At 59.3% G+C, this 19477-nt stretch overlaps 1 protein-coding gene across 2 annotated transcripts in view; it reads right to left on the reverse strand.

Annotated features, from left to right (window-relative positions):
• Positions 1–1577: 1577 nt before the first annotated feature.
• Positions 1578–19477, reverse strand: part of TMEM184B (transmembrane protein 184B) — a 49423-nt gene continuing 31523 nt past the window's right edge. The window contains exons 4-10 of one of the 2 annotated variants that reach the window (XM_043562572.1): positions 12219–12309; positions 11681–11756; positions 8534–8625; positions 7394–7563; positions 6755–6949; positions 4950–4970; positions 1578–4096 (exon numbers count right to left, since the gene is read on the reverse strand). In XM_043562572.1, the coding sequence (XP_043418507.1) occupies positions 3855–4096; positions 4950–4970; positions 6755–6949; positions 7394–7563; positions 8534–8625; positions 11681–11756; positions 12219–12309 (887 nt within the window). In that variant the 3' untranslated portion in view covers positions 1578–3854. The remainder of the gene's footprint in view (positions 4097–4949; positions 4971–6754; positions 6950–7393; positions 7564–8533; positions 8626–11680; positions 11757–12218; positions 12310–19477) is intronic. The other variant, XM_043562573.1, reaches the window with a different exon arrangement.

Raw genomic sequence — 19477 nt, forward strand, 5'->3', positions numbered from 1 at the left:
CCGAGCCATCAGCCCAGAGCCCGACGCGGGGCTCGAACTCCCGGACCGCGAGATCGTGACCTGGCTGAAGTCGGACGGTTAACCGACTGCGCCACCCAGGCGCCCCTGGAGTCCAGCTTTCAACCCCAGCCGGGACCCTCTGCTCCAACTCGCAAGTGAAGAAACTGCGCCATCAGCCCTCGCTCGCTCACTAGCACTGGGAGCTCAGAGGGCAGGCGGATGCCAAAACCTGGGTTCTTCCGTCTGGTTGCCTGGAGCCTCCCAGGGGAAGAAAATACCAGGAGGACAATGAAATGTAGGGTTAAATTCCCTGGCATCCCTTCAGTGAATAAACAGTCCCGCCCAGAGGAAAATTCCCGGATTTAAGAGTAATCTTTCCAGCACTTTCCCACCGAGGTCTGATTTTCTACAGCCAAGTAGAAAATATTTTCCCCGTGTTCCGGAAGGCACAGGGGGGCCGAGAGAGAAGTGGCTTCTTCAGTCCCAGCCTGCAGGCCGAAAAGGCAACTTGGGCTCTGAACTCGCTGTCAATTTCAACCCAATCCACCTGCCTTTCGGGGTCACCCTGAGAAGGAGGGGTCAGGGAGACCGGGGTTCGAATCCGCGTGACCTTTGGTGACTTAGCTTCTTGCAGCCTGGGTTTGCCCACGGCTAGGATGAAGGCACCCGAGGGGGCTGCAGGCTCTGGAACATGCAGAGCAAACGTCTCCAGCGGCACAGACAGCTGCAGCGAGGAGGGTTTCTGTCCACACAGATGGCAGGGCTGGGCTCGGGGAAGGACACGTCTGGGGAAGCTGCCCGCTTTGAAAGTCGGGGAGGGGCCGAACCACATGGGTGGGCTCCAACCTCGGGCCTTTCTCCCCCTCTCAGGTTGAGGCCCTCGATCCTGATCCCTGACCCCGGGATGCCGAGCTCAGGCCTGCGAAAGGGCAGCAGGAAGCCAGGGGCCGGGACAAGTGGAGGTTAGTGGCTGGCTGGGAAGTCCCCCCACCCACGCCGCATTCCTGAGCGCTCCTGTCAGCAGGCCAGCTCCTCCTCCCCAAAGGCCGGTGGTGCCCCGTGAGGCTAGGCACCTGGCCTGGTAGGCCAATGCCCAGCGGGCCCTGCTCCGGGCCTCCTTACCCCGAGGGGGAGGTACCTAGGGTCCCACGGTGGAGGGTGGGCTCAGGGAGGCAGGAAGATAGCCTGGAAAGAACAGCTGCCCTGGAAATCCCTTCAACCCCTGGGGGGAACCTGCAGGAATGGGGCTGCCAGCGTTTGGGTCCCCCCTTCGCTGGCTGACAGAAGGGGGAGCTTCTGCACGCACCAGCCCTGTGGGGTGGGGAGGGGGGGGGCCCTTGGGACCAAAGCTGCCACCGTGTCCCACCGGCTGGAGGAGGAGGAGACACTTGGTCCGGTGGGAGCCCGGACCCCAGTGTCAGCCTCTGGCAATGTGGGCTTTTTTTCCCCCCATTACCTACACGTCACATCCCGTCTCCTAGGATACCCCTGCCCACGACCACTCGGCCCACCCCCAAGCACGAACACGGAGGCCGGGAAGAGGAAGGGGAAAAAAAAAACCTCACCCACAGGCAGAAGAGATTTCAATACAATCTATATTATCTCATATATAGATCTCTCACTTTATTTGCTCACTTCTGTCACGCATTTAAAATGTCAGAGACCAAAATAGAGCGGCTTTCTGGTGGAACTCATGGCAGTCATACACGAGATACAAAACTAGGGGACTCTGTCCTCTCATACATCATACAATTAATTTTTCAAGTATCTTTTATGTACAAAGAGCTACTCTATTGGGGGAAAAAAATTAAAAACAAAAACAAAAACAAAAACAAAAAAGACAGGTAGGTTATGCATCCTAGGAAGGAGGGGTGGAGTGGGCGGGCCCGCATTCCTAGGCCCTCATCTCCCCGGGGGGGGGGGCCGCTAGCTCCTTGCCGCTGAGTCCCCCTCCGTGTCCCCCCCACGGACCATGCCAGCCGGCCAGTGCCACGGCGGGCAGAGACCGAGGGGGCAGGGAGTCGGCAGGGAGTTTGGCCTGGAGGGAGAGTCAGAGAAACAGATTCGTGAAAGCAGAGGTGGGAGTGGGGGAGGAGACTCTCCTCAGACAGCCCGCTCCCACTCGCTGCCTTCCTGGGCACTTTGGTCCCAGCGAGCCAGGCCCACCAGACAGGGCCCGAGAGCTGGCCTCCGGGACGCTTGCACGCAGGCCTCTGTGACCTGGGGGCCGGCTGGGTCACAAGGGCCAAAGGAAGCCTGGGAAGACGGCTGTCGTGGACCCCACCCCCACCCCCATCCCAGCAGACCCTTGGCACAGTTCATTCCAGTAATGAACGAAGAGACTCCACGGTGAAGTTCTGGTGCCACAGGGCAGGGCCCTCCTCACCCTGTCACCTTCTCCAGGCTGTTACAGCCCAAACCCCAGCGCCCTCTGGGTGTCAAAGGACAGAAGGCTCCGCCTGTATGATCCTTATCCAGAGGCTCTTCCGAAGAAAGACAGTGGCCGGCATACGCCCTGCCTGCCTGGCGGGGCGGGGGGGGGTCCGGCCCTAGGAGGCTCCAGGTGTATGGGCGTGGAGGCGAGCGAGGGGAGGGGACCGGTGATCCTGGCCACCCCTAAGGCCCGTGTCCGAGGGTGCGTGGCCCAGCACTGCAGGATCCTGAGCGCCAGTAGCTTGAGGGGGCGCCCCCAGGGGCTGTCTGCGGCCAGACAGACTGAGGGCCTAGGAAGGGGGAGCTTTCGTATGTGACTAAGGCACAGAAGAGATGGGCCGAGGGGCCAGCCGAGGCAGGACACCAGGCCCTGTGTGGATACGGCGCCAGGAAGAGGAGTCTGGGGTTACCACTCCCACTTCCCAGCTCCCTGCTGCATGCCCCATCCTTCCGTCCTCCCTCCCACAGGACCGTGTTCCTCCAGAAGCTGGTCTGAGATGTGGAAACTCAGACCCTTCCCCTGAGGTGGGAAGGAGAAGCCCTAGGGAGAGGCCAGGACCCTGTGGAGGTTCTCACTGCTCAGCCCGCGAAGGAGGGTTGGGAGCCGCCGACGCTTTGGGCAGCCGGGAAGCAAGGGCCCTGCCCAAAATGCTCTCAAGAAGACAGACCCCAAGCGCTAGGGCAGTTGGGCTGCTGGCTGCCCTCAGCAGGCCAGGAGGAAGGGGCACGAGGCAGGCAGGAGGGGCCGCCACGGAGAGGACACCCAGGGGCCCAGAGACCCCTGCCTGGAGAGGTCTCGTCAACAGAGGAGGGGCCCAGATGCACCTGAGCGCCCTTCTGACGTGGGCCATGTGGCTCTTGTGTCGCTCTGGTCCTTGCAGCATGCCAGGCAGGCCCTGGGTCAGGAGAGGCCACCGGGAGCATCTGGGTTCCCTCCTCCCCCTCCTGCCCGAGGTGAGGCTAATCTAGCAAGGACAGAGGGCACAGGGGAGGGAGCAGGCAGGAAAGAGCCCAGGTCAGAGTATTGCACGGTGTCGGGGGCAGGGCTGGAAGTCTCGCGCGGGGGAGCGCGTGACCCGCGTCGGGGCTGAGAGGGCTGCGGCCGCCGGTCCACCATGGCCACATGGCAGGACGAGCCACGGGGGCACGGGAGTCGCTCCTCGCATCCTCTGTCCCTCGCCCAGCAGCGCGGGGGTGGCCTTGTATAAATATTCCTGAAGGCTCGTCGTGAGCCTGGGCTGTCCCCTGGGCAGACAGCTTCTGGCTGTTCTTTCGGAAGCGACACGTGAGCGTTTCTGGTCCAATAAATTAACGGGCGACGCCAAAGCTGCGCCAGCCTGCCTCCCGGCCCGGGCGTGAGGCCGGAGGGGAGCACAGCCTGCCCTAGCCGAGGCGCCAGTCCTCCCCACCAGCAGCCGCGCCTAGAACTCGTCGTCAGAGCTAAGCAGGAGAGTCTTCTCGTTGTCACGGGCGCCACTGAGGCTGTGGGAGCGGGAGAGGCCATGGGCGCCGCCGCGCCAGGCGGGCCCGGGCTCCAGGGTGGACTGCTGGGTGTACTGCTGGTAGGCCGGCGAGAAGTTGTGGATGGCGTCCTGCACGATGTCGTGCGGGTTCATGGTCTCCTTGAGGCTGCTAGAGATGCTCTTCATGGGGGCGCAGCGGCCTGCAGGGTGGGAGCCCAGAGGCAGGGGTGAGGGGCTGGGGCAGCAGGAGGCCCCTGGTCCGGGGACTGCCCCCCACCCCAAGGCTCTGTCACCCAACCCGCCCCCTCCTGCAGCCAGAGAACGGGGTCCCGGACACAAGGAGGCACAGGCAAAGGAACGGCTCTCTGGCCAGGGCACAGAGTGGGCGCTGAGCTAAGCGGCCACCGGAGGCTCGTGAGCCCGGCTGGCGGGAAAGGACCCAGGGTGGAGAATGGCATCCGGCAGACGAGGAGCCTGGCGTGCCCCCGGGAGGCCGGCGTGCTGGGGGAGGGGCCCAGCTCGACTCTGGGACGGGCACCGGAGTCTGCCTGACCAGCTCTGTCAGGGCAGGCGGCCAGGGGCCCGGGCCCACAGAGGGGCTGACGTAAGTCTTCACCGGCTCCCCTCCGAGAGGGCGGAAGCCGCCAGCCCTGACGTGCTTCCTCCCGACTCCCTCTCTAATGAACGGTCCCCGTGGGTTAAGGGGGGAGAACTGGCCCGGGCCATAAAACCTAGAGGTAAGGGATAAGCCCGGGTCTCCAAGTTCAAATGTGGCATGCTCTTTCCACCTTCATGTTCTCGGCCATAGATTTCCCATTCGCGAGCCCCCGGAACCTGGCAGGGCACATTCCGGAACAACGAGGGACCAGAGTGGAAGCAGGCAAACTCTACAGAGCGCAGCCCTTGGCAGGCAGGTGCTCTGAGCTCTGCTGCCCGGGGGGTGCCTGTCGGGGAGACAGGGACACAGAGAAGGGGCTAGGGGGAGAGGCATGCTGGTGACAGTGACCAGGACTGACGTGCAGGACAGACGCGTAGACCGAGAGCAGAACCTACCGTAAGGGCCGTATGTTGGCACTGCCCGCGGCCAAACCCGGGGCAAAAGCAGGGCGGAGAGGGGAGGGGAGGGGAGGGGGAGAGAAGCCAGAGAAATAGAGAAGACAAGAGACACGGCTGAGTCACACCGTCTGCCCACCACCGAGGCCGGCACACCGAACCATGCGCCCTTCCCGCCTCCCCGCCAGGCCCCACCTAGCACCCGGGCAGCCCCGGCTGCCCCCTGGAGCCTGGCAGCTGGCAGGGCATGTCTCCGGGGGATGGCTCCTCCCACAGGGCTCGCGCTTCCAGTGGGGGGTGGCGGGGGGGGGGTGCTTACTTGTGCAGAACCCGCAGTCGAGGCGGCTTTGGACCCAAGCCTGATTGGAGGGCTGAGGGGTTAGCGACTGGGCAACAGGCCCGGGCCCAGCACAGAGGTGGGGTCCTGCCTTTCCCCGGTAGGGCTGGCCTGGGGTCTTTGCTAGAGCCAGATTTCTAGCCGCGCTCCTTTTCGCTGGGGTGGATGTCTGGGAGCAGTGGGTGGGAAGAGGGCCACGGCAGAGCCACCACGTGGGCCTTTTTAAACCTCAAGGGTCCAGAAAGGGTTCTCTGCTATGGCCCCAGGGTCCAGGCACAAGGCTGACTTTCCTAAGGGCACAGGCTCTTTCGGGACCAAGTCCAAGGGACATCGCTCTCAACACTGGGAGGGTGTTTGCCAGGTCTTTCCAGTGGGGGGGCCCAGCGGGAAGCGGGTAGGACACCAGCTGGCAGCAGTGGGGCATGGCCAGCACAGCGCCTGGCACCGAACAGGGGTGCCTACAGCCCTCGGCCGGCAAGCGTGCTGGGAGAACACGGTCGGGCGCATAAGAGTTGAGCGACCCGGTGTGCGGTTCAGTCCACAGGCATCTAGCGGGTCTCTCTCCAGCCAGGAAGAAGGGGAGGGGGCCGAGGGGCTCTGCTGCCGCCCTCCCCACCCCCACTCCCGGGGCCTGGGCGCTAGGCCTGGGGAAGTGGGGTTCTACCCTCCAGCCACATGGGAGGGAGCCAGCCGCCCAGCAGCCCAACCTCCGGGTGGACGTGTTAGACCAGGAGCTTCCCCTCCCCAGACCCGCAGAAGTCATTTCAGGCGAGCCCGGCCTCCTCTTCCCACCCCCCTTGGCCATCCCCCCTCCGCCTAGCGGCAGCCAGAGGCAGGTCCCCTGACCCCAGGCCCCAGGGGGCTTGGGAAGCACCCCCTACCGCCAGGCCCAGACCACTTATTATCGCAGGATCTCGGAGGGTGGGCTCACACATGGGATTCTGAAAGGGTCTCTGGGGCATTCTAATGTACAACGGCGGGTGCCAACCTCTTCTAACAAAGAGGAAGATGGGCAGGTGTAAAAAGAAAGCTGTTAAAATCGATTACCATCTGAGCGTGTTTCTTAGAAGTAAACCGGGCTAAAAAGAACTTTAGAGAGGCAATTACAGCACAGAATGCAAAGCCGCGTTCGGCGTGAGGAACCCCGAGGAACCTGTCTATTCTAGGGTCTCCACCCTGGCCTTCCCGTGGGGATATTGTGCTGTAGCATCTCGGGAGTCTCCATACTCCAGGCCTGCTGCAAGAGACAGGTGGGTCTCCAGCTTCCAGGACGTCCCTGCGACCTTGTGTTGGGGGCGGGGGGCGGGGGGCGGGGAGAGCCTCGACCTGTGTCCCCTCTCCCACAAGTAAGCTGGAGACGCCTGACCTGTCACCACCTGTCAGACACTGGGGGGCAGGAGGGGCCCTGGGGCGGGGCCGGGGAAGGCTTCTCCCGCCGGGGAGTCATCTCCAGGACCCTGGCTCATACCTTGCGCATCCAGCCTCTTGTCAGCATAGACCTTGTAGGTGAAGGCGTGCCGCAGGGCGAGAGCCGCAAAGAACATCTCCACACAGATGATGAAATCCTGGTAGCCGGCGGCCACGGTGCCCTCGCCCACAGACACGCGGGCCGAGTGGATCTTGGGGATGGCCCCACACTTCTCTAGGATGGCCAGGAGCATGCCTGGGAGGGGAAGCATGGGCATGTGGCCCTAGACTGGACCCCTCCTCTGGTCCCCCCTTCCTCCCTGGAGCACTGCCCGAATGTCACTCCCGCCAGGAAGGATGACAGCCGGGGTCCACGGTTGCTCCCCCCTGGGTCAGGGATGCCAACACCAAGCTGAGGCCTCAGGAAACCCCACTCTACTGGCTACTTGCTGGCCACCAACACTGAGATGTCACCAGTTACATGGGGTTCCCTGGATCCCCCGTCCATGAAGCGGCCCCACCGAAGGTCCCCCGTGGCCAGGAGGTGCCCAGTGGACAGAGACCCTCTGGGCTCCAGGCTGGGATCATCCAGGGACAGCACAGGCCCCATGGGCACTGGGACAAAGAGCAGGAGGAGGGGACATATCTTAGGGGACAGGGCAGCATGGGCTGGCCTCACAGGGGCTGGGAAGAGGCTCACCTTGCCAGAAGGAGAGAAAGATGACGGACTTGACCATGAAGAACTTGAGGACAGGGCTGTAGGGGCTAAGCAGGTCCCGGGTGGCAAAGTAGAAGAGGAAGAGGGCGTAGAGAGCCAGGCTGACGGAGATGTTGTAGATGATGGTCACGTAGAGGTAGCCGCTGGTGACACTGTGGGGAACACGGAGTGTTCTCTGGCTTGGACAGAGCTTTCTGAGGGACAAGGGGTCTCCCTCCCTCCTCTACCCCTCCAGTATGCCAAACCCCACGGCGGCTCTCAGCAGTGGCCCCCAAGCTGTGCCCCACGAGCCACTGAGAAAGGGCTCAAAGCGACCAAAACATCAGGGGGCGGAGGAGGGGAGGCGTGCAAGGGTGTGCACCCGGGGTGCAGCCGGCCCTGCCGCCTCTGCTTTGCTCACAGGTGTGTCCAGGCTGCAGGCCTGCGGCTCTGGTGCCCAGGCTCCTGGTGGGGACACCAACACGGAAGCCAACAGCACCAGGGTTGGGGGCGGGGGTTCATCCCGACGGTCAGGCAACAGGCGTCAGAGTGACACGGAGTTCGGCTTTGCTCTTTTCTCTTGAGCCAAGTCACGTCCCCCTCTGAGCCTCAGTCTGCTCACCTGCCCCGGTGGGGCCATCACGCGGGGTACAGCGGGTCCGCACAAAGCGTCTGCAGGCACAGGGCCTGGGTACGCGGGCACCGTCACTAACCCGCAAAACGGAATGAAATCCGCGTGGGAGAAGTCTTCTACCCGGGGACTCATGACAGGCCTCTCAGGGCTCGGACCTTCTTGCTCCCTGCCTTGGGGGTGGTCGCTGTCCCTTCTTGACCCACCCCTGGGGCACCACTCTGTAGGCCGTCCGTGAAGGGGATGTGTACGGAGGGCTGGCTCCTGGGCTGCAGGCGGGGCCGGGTGTGATGGCTGTCACTGCCAGGCTTGGGCCTTGCAACTCGGGGGTGCAGGGAGGCGTGAGGAGGGCCGCGCTGTGCTTGGCCTCCCCTCTAAGGAAGGTCATGGGCGTGCAGCCAGTCTACAACCACTCCCTTCCCTAAGGCAGGGCATCAGCCTCTGGGCAGGCCCACCCACTCCGGCACCCACACTCCTCCCCCCGACGCCCCTCAGGGGGACCCGCTGCTTACTCAAAGTCACCATCCCGGTACTTGCCGAAGGCCTGGAGGACCACGGTGCTGACAGCCATGAGTGGCTTCACCACGCAGAACTGCAGGGTGGCCTGTTGGGGGAGAAGGTCAAGAGTTGAGGATGAGTGAAGGAACTGTGTGACAAGCACTCCTCCGGCCAGCTGGGCCTGTGCTGGATGCTGGGGGGCGGGGTGGGGGGGCCCCATGTCCTGCCCCGAGGGGACTGCCTTCTGGAAGAGGAGACAGATTCTATGGGGGTCAGCAAGGCAGTTGTGTGAGCGGAAGGAAGGAAGGAAGGAAGGAAGGAAGGAAGGACAGCCACTGGAGGGGCATAGAAGCACAGAAGAGCCCATCAGAGAGGGCTCCTCAGAAAAGGGGTCAGAAGGAACGTGCCAGAGAGACGAGGACAGCAGAGCACGCAGCTCCTATAGAGACGGAGAGGCTGAGAGCAGACACAGGCAAGCAGGAAGATGCTGGTGATGGACAGCGGGCAGGAAGGGGGCCAGGGTCCCGCTCGAGGCCTCCTCATCCACCCCCGGGTCTGGCTCCTGGCCCCATGCTGGTTTATGCCGAGCTGGGGGTCTCCCTGGGGCTGGAGGGGACCTCCAGGAGCACAACAAAGGGAGCAGCCCAAAGCACAGGGTCTGGAGTCCCGAATCCAAGTCTGAATCCTGGCCTCACTACCATCTGGGGAAGCTCAAGTGAGCGGTCACTTAGCCTCTGAGCGGCCACTTCACTGGTAAACGGATGTAACCAGCGCCACGTCGCAGGGCTGAAGGACACTCTCCCCCCTCTCTGTGTTCAATAAAGGCCTCCACTGATCTGCTAGGCCACTGGCAGAATTCCTAAACCGGGTCCTCCCAGGGCCCTACAGAGGTTCCAGTAAACTCCAGGACAACCCAGGGGGCCCATAAAACCGCCAGAATCACCGATCTTTTGAAATCAATAAACCTAAGGCCAAACCACAAGGCCCCTTCGGTAGAGGTGGGAGCAGCTTTAAAAGGATAAGCCAGGGGCACCTAGGGTGGCTCAGTTGGTTAAGCGTCCACCTTTGGCTCAGGTCATGATCTCACCGTTTGTGAGTCTGAGCCCCACATTGGGCTCGCTGCTTGTCAGTGCAGAGCCTGCTTCGGACCCCCTGCCCCCCTCTCTCTGCCCCGCCACCCCCGCCCCCAGCTTGCTCTCTCTCTCCCAAAAATAAACATTAAAAAAAAAAAAAAAGGAGAAGCCAGTGTGGCTCAAAGCCAGGCAAGGACCCTGGGGCAGGGACAGTAACTTGTTGAACCCAAAGTTTCTGCCCCGTCGGGGACCTGAGTGCAGTTTGTGGGGAGTCCCGGGGGAAGGGGGAGGGTTGAGCTGTGCGGAAGCACATGTGACGGGGACAGAGGTGCGATGCTGCCACCAGCCAACCCTCACACCTTGAGGGAGCAGGACCAGCCCGTTCGGGGAAGAGGAAAGAGCAGCAGTCTGTGCCCAGGGAGAATTAAGAGCCCGCCAACAGGCCGGTGCCGTCCTGGTCAGCTGGGGAAACCAAGGCACGGAGAAGCTGAAGGGGCAGAAGAGGCCGCAGAGCCTTCGCTCAACCACACCCCTGGATCGGGTCCGAAATCAGTCAGTGGTTCCCAGCCAGGCTGGACATCAGAACCACCCGCGGAGCTATAAACACATTCCGGGCCCGGAGCTCCCTAACAGACCTTCTCCGTCAGGCTGGGGTGGGGGTGGCTGGCCAGAGAGTCTCTACCCTGAACCGGCTCTCCAGGAGATTCAGATACTGGGCGCTGGCCCTGCGTTTCTCGGGAGGAAACTTTCTCCCAAGCGAAAGGGGTGCTGTTTTTATCCTCTTGCCTCTTACGACCTCTCCCTGCCACCTCCAGGAAAGTCAGCAGGACGTCCGAACCCACAGGGCTGGGGAATCATTTATAACAAGGCTACGCAAGCTAGCTAGCGATCATGGGATCAAAACTTTGTACACAATATACTCATCAAAGAAGGCAGTGAGTCACAGCTGGGCCCTGGGCGGCTGGAAGGCTGGTAAACAATGGCTCTGAAAGGCCCCACCCACCGTGACCCCGGGACAGTTTTAACTCTTGCCCTCCGGGCCCAGGAGGGAGACTGGGGATCTAGATAGAACACCCAAGGGAAGGCAGAGCTGGAAGCAGCAGTGTAGACCTGGTACGTCCAGGTAGGTGCTTTTGTGGGTATGTCCACACTGCAGGCAGCCCCCGCCCCCACCCGCCCCGCACAGAGGGGAGCGGAAAGGCCAGCCCTCTGGTGGCCACAGTGCTCAGCTGTGGTTTTCATCTCCCCTTGCGACTACTCTCTAGGCAACGCTGGAGGGGCTGGCAGAGGTCTTGGCACCAAAGGGGAGACTAAATTGAGGTCATACTGGCGAGGTGTGGCACCTCTCCCAACAAGAGACAGCGGGCTCCGTGCCAGCCTGTGTCGCTTGCTTTGTAGCCACCGCCGCACCTGTTCCTTCAACCATCCCTCAAGAAGTATCATTGTGCCTATTTCACAGAAGGAGAAGCTAGCTAAGTAAGGCTCAGAGAGGTTACGTAACTTAGCCAAGGTCACACAGTCAAGAGGAAAAGCTGAAAATCAAACTCAGATGGGCAGACACCCAGGCCCATGCACTTAACCACAACACCACACTGCCTCCGCCCAGGCTACTCGAGACCACAGGGAAGGCAGCCGAGGAAACCGGAAGCTGGTGGTCTGCCAACGGAGACATGGGGAACAGACCAGAGACTGCACAGGCCCGTCTTGGCATGTATCTTTCACGCAGAAGCCCTCCTGGCCTCCAGCCGCAGCTGAGGAGAGGTTTCAAACTGAGATTCTAGAATCCCCACGCGCTTTCCGATTCCCCCCCAGCCACCGAGACTTGGTCAAAGTGAGCAAAAGTATGGGACCACTTCACGCCCCAGGGCCGTTCCAGACATCTTCAGGACACCCGCCGCTGCCCCCTGGAGCACACCCTGCTAACGCGCGTGCATTCCTGCCAGCGTGGGGAGTGGGTGCCGGGGCTGGGAAGTGGCGGCCCCACAAGTGGGTCCCCAGGGCCCTACGTCCGCCTCTGCCACTTGACAACCAGGGGCTCCCGGTCCCTGGCCGGTAACCCTTGCCCGGGGCGGCCGCGGGGGCACCCACCTGCTTGCAGAACCGCAGGAATCCGATGGAGTAAGTCTTTCCCCAGAGGCAGCATGTGCCATACACACAGCTGGACCTGGAAGAGACAAGCGGAGAAGGGGGTTGGCGGGCAGGCAGCCAGGATTCAGGAATGGTGGGGCTGGGGAAGGCCGCCCTCCCTCACATACACACGAGTCCGGGTGGAGGGGACTGGGCTGGGAACGGGGCACAGAGCCCAGGCCGAGCACACGGAGAGACAAAGGGAGGTGTGTGCGCCTGCGGGAGGGCTCGAGGGAGCGGGCTACGCTGGCCGGGGCGGCAACAAACCAAGGTAAAAAGCAGTGAAGGGAAAAACCGCCAGAGGGAAAAACAGGCAGACGGGGAGGGACGGGAAGAGAGAGAGAGAGGCCCTCCTCCCCCGAGTCCCAGTGAACAGTGTGGCTCAGGAAGTGTGGCGGGGCACCTCAAAGCCAGGTCGAGGGCAGAGGCGGTCCGTGCGTCCAGCTGATGCCAGGACAGGCCCAGGAAACGGGGTGCTGTGGGGAGACTTCATACTCACTCGATGGGCTTCCCTCTGATCTCTGACATGATGGAACTTTCTCCCCCGAGGTATTCATAGCACAGGCTCAGGAAATTATAGATGACCAAGGCTGTGAAAAGCGTCCAGAGAAAACCACTCAAATCAACAGGATGGGTAAACAGATAGTGGAATTCTAAACAGCCACGGAGACGAAGCGCCCCAGTCAGGGGCAGCAAGGCCACAGGGACGTGAGGACCCACACAGGGATTCCATTTGTGACCGAGATCAGGCAACGCTAAGTCATGTTGTTTCGGGCCGCGCACATGACGCTGCTGATCGTACCAGAAACACAGGGAGGCAATCGGCACAAAGTTCCGGATTGTGTGGGGACGCCGCAGGAGCGGGAGACCAGGACGGGCTCACAGGGCTGGTGGGAGCCAGCCACGGGCACATTCTGGGGTTCAACAGGTACTGGCTTCATGACTGCTTGTTAGTTTCAGCCACTTTTCCGTTTGTGTGGTGCAGGATCACAGTTTTACACAAAACATTCTCTAGAGGGATCTCAGGAGAAGTTTTTACAAGATTGAGACAGGAGCACCTCTGTCCGTTCAGCAACCTGCAGTGATGTGACAGTGTGCCCACATCACCATCAACTCTGCGGGTGCACAAACGTCGTGGGAAGCTGGGCCGGCTCATTCTGGATGCGGCTCGATGTCACCGCAAAGACACAACTCAGCAACAGTGACCGACGGCACAGAAGGATGTCGTCCATGCTACAATTCTAGCAAAACGCTGTGAGCGGGTCTCCTGGTCAGAGGATTTCTGCGGGGCCAGCAAGATGGAAGGCTGCAGCCTGCCGGGTGCTAGGAGCCCGGGGACGCACCAGGGGCAAGGACGGGGAGAGCGGAGAGGAGCAGGTGGAACGCAGCAGAGGCCGCCGGAGGGAAAAGGCACAGGAGGAAGATTGAGCAGAGCAGGGGAAATTCCAGAGCATACAGCAAAGGATGGGCTGAGGGTCCAAATGGGATCAGGGGACAGGAAGGGCAGGGTGGGTACCAGTGGCCCCGCCGCCAGAGGGTTCCTTCTCATCTGCTCCTTGCTGTCCCCCCGTAGTACAGAGAGGCTTTGAGGCTCCTGGCGCAGCCCTGGGCTTGGCGTTCAAGGTTTTTCCACAGCGACCTGGCCCCCGCCCACCCTTCCCAGCAACCAGATACCCCTCTTTCCCGGCAGGCTATGATGTTCTCCATGCTTTTGCCTTGCCGATCCCCCTACCTGGGGCGCCCTTCTCTCCATGCTCCTGGTCCCCGTGAAACCTATCAGACCCCCTGAGAAGCCTCTGGCCCCTCGCCACGGAGGCTGGTGTGTTCTCACCCACGGAACTGCTGATCCGCAGACGCTGTGCGTACTTCCCGCCCCGCAGTGTGGCTGAGCGTCATCCCTGACTGCTGTCACTGGACTGCGGCCCCTGGAAGGGGCCCACTTCTTCCCCAGAGCAGGACACCGCGCTCGGCACTAATGTGGGACTACCTTGAAGTGGAGTACATCCAAGCCTGGTGACAGAGCTATAGGCAAACAGTGGCCTCCAGCAACTGGGAAAAGGAGTATTTTTGAGGTGCTTCCTACCACTCCGTTGCTCTAACCTACTAAGGGCTCACAGCTGGGATGGGTAGCACCCAATATACACGACCCACAGCACCCACCACACTGTGCTGTGACCGTCCCTCTATGGACACACAGCAGAGGGTTTGCAACACGGGTTTGCCACCGGTTAGCTGTGGGCCTCTCTGTGCCTCTGTCTCCCCATCTGTCAAATGGGGACAGTAAAGGTACCTGCCTTGCCAGGTGGTCTGAGTATGCCAAGGACTCAGAAGAGGGGTTGGCACTCAGCAGTGCTCACTAGGTGGCCAGTACTGTTTACCTGCTTGTCTTCCGTGAGGGCTAGCATCCCTGGATGGGGCAGAGGACGCTGTAAGCTGCCTGCCTGGCATGGGAGCAGCTCCGGATACGTGGGGACTGCAGAAATCTCCACCGAACCCCAAAGCACTCTTCAGTGCCAAGAACTTTGGGGCTAAAAGAGGGTGGGCGTCAAGCCAAATCTGACAGCAGTCTGCTAATGTCCAAAACCACACAAGGCCAAGTAGACTGGATGTGTCCATTCCCAGCTGGGTCCAGCTACATTGTGGCCAATGGTACTTCCCAAAGATGGCCACACCCTGGGACACTGACACCCCTCTGTGGGGAGACAGGGTCTTCCTCCCTCTCTCTGCATCTGGGGGGACTGCGGTGCCTACAGCAGAGGCGATACTCCAAGACGTCTGACGCTGGGGTTAGAGGAGGCCTCTGTCGTCTGGTTCTTTCTCTGGAGATGCCTGCCCTTGGACACAGCCACCACGTTTCAAGGAAGGCCAAGCCAGCCCACGTGGTGAGACTACCCAGAGTGGCTCACGCAGGAGGAACTGAGGACCAGCCGATGCCAGCATCGACTGCCAGACACATGAGTGAACCGGACTTCGGATCCCACCCCAGCTGAAGGTCCCCCAGTGGAAGCCCAGATAGCAAGGCACAGGGACAGACCATCCCCACTGCGCCCTTTTCAAATTACTGAACTGCACTGTCCATGAACAAAAGAAATGGTTGTTTTACACTAGTCTGTCTGGGGTGATTATTTATGCAGCCATAGTAAATGTATACATATACATATGTGTGTGTATATATGTATGTGTGTATGTATATGTATATACGTGTGTGTTGTATAAATATGCAAACATGCGTATAATGCGTGTGCATATATGTGTATACATATTTGTATATGGGGTATATAATATACATGTGTACACGTATATATGCATGTGTACGTGTATTTACATGTATGTATGTGTATACATGTGTTTTTGTGTATATGCATATACATAAATGTGTGCATATTTGTGTATATGCATGTATGTATGTGTGTGCACATATGTATATGCGTACGTGTGTATAATGTGGGCACATATGCGTATACGTGTGTGTGTGCGTGCACATGTTTGTGCATGTGTACATATGTGCATATATGTGCACACGATATTGCACGTGTGCATATGTTTATTATATGCATGTGCATATATGTATGCGGGTGTGTACATACATGTGTATATGCATGTACATACACATGTGAGTGTGCATATAGTTATATACGTGTGTATGTACATGCATACGTGTGTGTGTGTGTGTGTGTGTGTGTGTGATATAAAACCACTCCTGGAATTGCCAGGATGTGCAATGGGCTCTCACACCTCTGTGGCAGCCTGTTCTGATGCCTCTGCTAACTCCCAGGGGCAGGCCCTGAGGTGCCACCTCTCCCTTGGCAGCCCTCTGTCCATTGCCCGGCTCGCTCCACACACCACAGTCTCCCTATTGATCCGTCCGATCCTTCCTGTTCAGGGGCAGCATAATGAAGCAGGACAGCCGTGGACCCTGGGGCCAGGCTACCAGGGTACAGATGGCGGGCCCACCACCTATGAGCTGTGTGACCTCAGGCAGGTTTCTTAAGTGCTCTGTGCCTTGCTTTCTTCATCTGTAAGCCATGGAAAACAGCAGCTCCCTCCTTGTGGGGCTGCTGTGAGGAAAGGGCCAAGTGTGACTCCTCTGGTAAGGCTGAGCTCACACTGAGCAATCCACAGTGTGCTACCTACTGCTCTTTCGAGACTGTAAAGTCCTTGCAGGCAGGAACTGAGGCCTACCCCTGACTACCAGAGGGCCTGGCACTCACAATCAGCACAGAAAGAAGAAACAGACGGACGTGGGCCTTAACTTGGGGTGAAGCTCGGAGAGGCAGGCAGGCGGGGCCGGCACAGGGCCTGCACCCCGTTCTGCACCCACAGAGCTCACCCTTCCTGGGCTGCGCAGCTGCGCCCGCGCCAGGCAATCAGACTCTGGTTCCCAAAGACAAAAACCCTCGAGAGAAGCCACGGGGGGCAGAGGCTCATCAGCCCCCTTGCCCGGAACCACCCTCCAAAGCCAGGCCGTCTTGTAACCCACTCCTGAGAGGACCTTGGTGTCTGAGCTCACATCCTTTTCTGTGTCACAACACACGTCAGCACCCTCCTGAGTTACGTGGCTGAGCTGTCTATCCACAGCCAGCCCTGCGTTCGACTGGCTAGAATCATCAAATTTCATCCATCTCTCTCTCTCAGTGCAAGGTTCTTGACCTTTTACCAGTGCTCTAGGGCCAGCTGGTCTGTAAAATACCAATGCGCTGACGGTTTCCTTTCAAGAATCATTAGTGAGTCAATAATGCACTCTTAGTGAAGGGAGACGAGATAGAATCTCCTCGAGATGACTCAAACAGCCCACATCAGCACCCATTGACCATCTGCACAAATCAATCCCCTCCTAGGAAATTACAGAGCTAGGCAAAACACTACCCCCACCCCAGCAAGGGTGTCTGCAGTGGACAGCTTTACCACCGCCCCCCCCCCGCCCTCCCCCCACCCCTAACAAACATGAAAACATGCCGGCCCTGGGCCTGAGAAGAGCAAAACTGCTGAGTTGGGGGTCAGCAGTGCACTTCTTAGGCAACAGGCTGTTGCCCGCCTGCCCTTCTGACCACAGCTCCGGTTCTGCCCCAGAGACACAAAGTGACTCTATGCCTCCCTAAATACTAACGACAGCTTGGTGCCGGGCTCTGTGCTCGGCCCCGTGGACACATAAGCGACCAAGGGACCCACAAACCAGGCCCTCCAGTCTAGAGGGGGAGCATCTGGCATGAAGGAAGGGATGGTCCTTCTCTCTGTCCTGTCCTGGACCATCAGGCACCTGGAACTTTCTGCTCCATTCTAGATATGAAATCTTAAATGGACTGGAGCAAAGGTACACAGGCAGGAGCAAAGGAGATGGAGACGGAGATGAAATCAAGATCATACTAGAGCCTTGAGGCCCGGGGAAAAGACAGTACGGTCACTCTCTTCATATAAAGGACATGACGTGGTCCAGAGAGTCAGACGGGACCCGCCTGTCTGACAGGGGGCAGATCCTAGGCTTTCGGCCTCATGTAAGTAACAACTGCCAACAGGCCATCGTCAGAGATGAAAGGTAGTGAGCTCTGTGCCAGTGGAAGCTAGCAATCAGAGGCTGGAGAGTCTCTTAGCAGACATTATGAAGGACTCCTAAGAGACCTAGTCTTTACAGGTCCCTTCTGTCCCTGAGACTCGAGGCCTTCTTTCCTCACTGGAGGCTTCTCTAACCCACAGCTGCCTGGACAGGAGTCCTCACAAGCTCCCCGCTACAGGTCAAAACAGGCACATCTGTCTGTTCGTTCAGTAACCACTCACTAGACACCTCCGATGTGCCACGCTCCGTGTGCGGAACCTCGGTGACCCTGGGGGCAACCTACTGCTGTTCCAAACTCGCTGCTTCCATGCACCTGCAGCACCTACAGCTGGCCCTGTGGCCCAGCCTTCTTCGCCGCCCCACATTGGGCTCTGCGCCGACAGTACGGAACCTGCCTGGGATTCTCTCTGCCTCTTCCCCACTTGCTCACAAGCTCTCGCTCTCTCGCTCTCAAATAAATAAAAAAACTGAAAAAAAATATACATGTGTTTTCAATTTGAGAGAGAGAAAGAGAGAGAGAATGCAAGTGGGACACAGGGGTAGAGGGAGAAAGAGAGAATCTTAAGCAGGTTCCACGCTCAGCATGGAGCCTGATGCGGGGCTTGATCCCAAGACCCTGGGATCATGACCTGAGTCAAAATCAAGAGTCGGATGCTCAACCGACTGAGCCACCCAGGCGCCCCTGGAAAACTTAATTCTGACCACTTTGGGCCAGAATCTTCTGTGCTCAGGAAATGGGAGCTTCAGAACATGCTTCCCCCTCTTTTTCAACGATCACCATGGACAGGAATGGATGCCACTTGCTGCAGCCATGGTGGGCCGGGGGTTTGCCCCGAGCTGCTCCAACAGCAGCTCTCTCCAACTCCCTTGTGGCTTTTCTGTCCTTTCAATTCTGCTTAGTGCTGCTTCCTGCCATCCACATCACTGTTTCTGACGCCTCTTCTGACTGGTTTGCTCTCAATACCTTTCTTCATTCTGATCGACAGCTCCTGTCATTGCTGGCTCTGGCAGCACCCTGGACAGCCACCCCTGATCCACCACAGCCAGCGGGTGCCCGGCAGCACCCTGGCCGGTGAGTCTCTTGTGACACCTGCGTGTGTGGCCCTCGGCTGGGTTCGGGTGACCCTGCTGTACTCTCTCTGCCTAGGAAGACACTTCACTTTGGGCTGGATTCCAGGAAGCAACGTTTGTCCAAAATCTGAAACAGGGTGGATGAAGCATCATTCTTGAACTGTTTCTTTCCAGGCACGTAAAATCTCCTCTCCTAACCAGAGCTCATGATTTTCCACCAGAGAAACCCATCTTGCACTCCTCCACCCAGGCTGACACACAGGGCAATTCTGGGGACCAAAGACCCTGGGGTGAGTCTGGCCTCTGGCAATTACTCTTCAGGTAATCGTAAGTTTCTTCACTGACTCAAATTCTTTTCTCCGCACGTGTAAACAGGGACGATCGTATATCCACCAGGTAACTGGGAGGGGAGAATGAGCTAACAGTACCGAAAAGCAGGTGGTAAAACTGAAATGCTACACAAACAGGATTAAGAAAACAGTGCTTGGGGCGCCTGGGTGACTCCTCAGGTTGAGCACCCGACTTCGGCTCAGGTCACAAACTCATGGTTCGTGAGTTCGAGCCCTGCGTCGGACACTGTGCGGACAGCCTGGAGCCTGCTTCAGATTTTGCGTTCCCCTTCTCTCTGCTCCTCCCCTGCTTGTGCTGTGTCTCTGTGTCTCTCAAAAATAAATAAACATAAAAAAAAGTAAAGGAAAAAAAAAAGAAAGAGAACAGTGCTTGCATAAAGCGATGGGAGAAGTCAGGTCTCCCTCCTCTGAGCTCTGGCCCCTCTGCACGCCTGATCACAGAGCTCCCCAGGGCGGTCTCAGAGGCATCATTAGGGGCTACCCTCGCCCTGAGCACGAGCACTACATACATGCGGGGGGCTCGTTCTGCCCTCCTCTGTCTCCCTGCCCCGATGGCACAACCTAGCGCCACGTGAATCACAGCCCTTGCCAGATGGGAGAAATGTGACCCTGGGTGAGCCATTTACTTCTTTGAGATGCAACCCCCACCTTGGAAGACAGCAATACTGCCATCAATTTGCGGGGTTCAGTTCTACTTGCTGTCCCCCCCCCCCCCCCAGTGAAACGCCACTGAAGTGAGAACAGGTCGGGGGGTGGGGGAGGGGAGAGTACCAACCTTCACGCACA

Source organism: Prionailurus bengalensis, chromosome B4 (genome assembly GCF_016509475.1).
Source record: "Prionailurus bengalensis isolate Pbe53 chromosome B4, Fcat_Pben_1.1_paternal_pri, whole genome shotgun sequence".
In the NCBI taxonomy this organism is placed as follows: domain Eukaryota; kingdom Metazoa; phylum Chordata; class Mammalia; order Carnivora; family Felidae; genus Prionailurus; species Prionailurus bengalensis.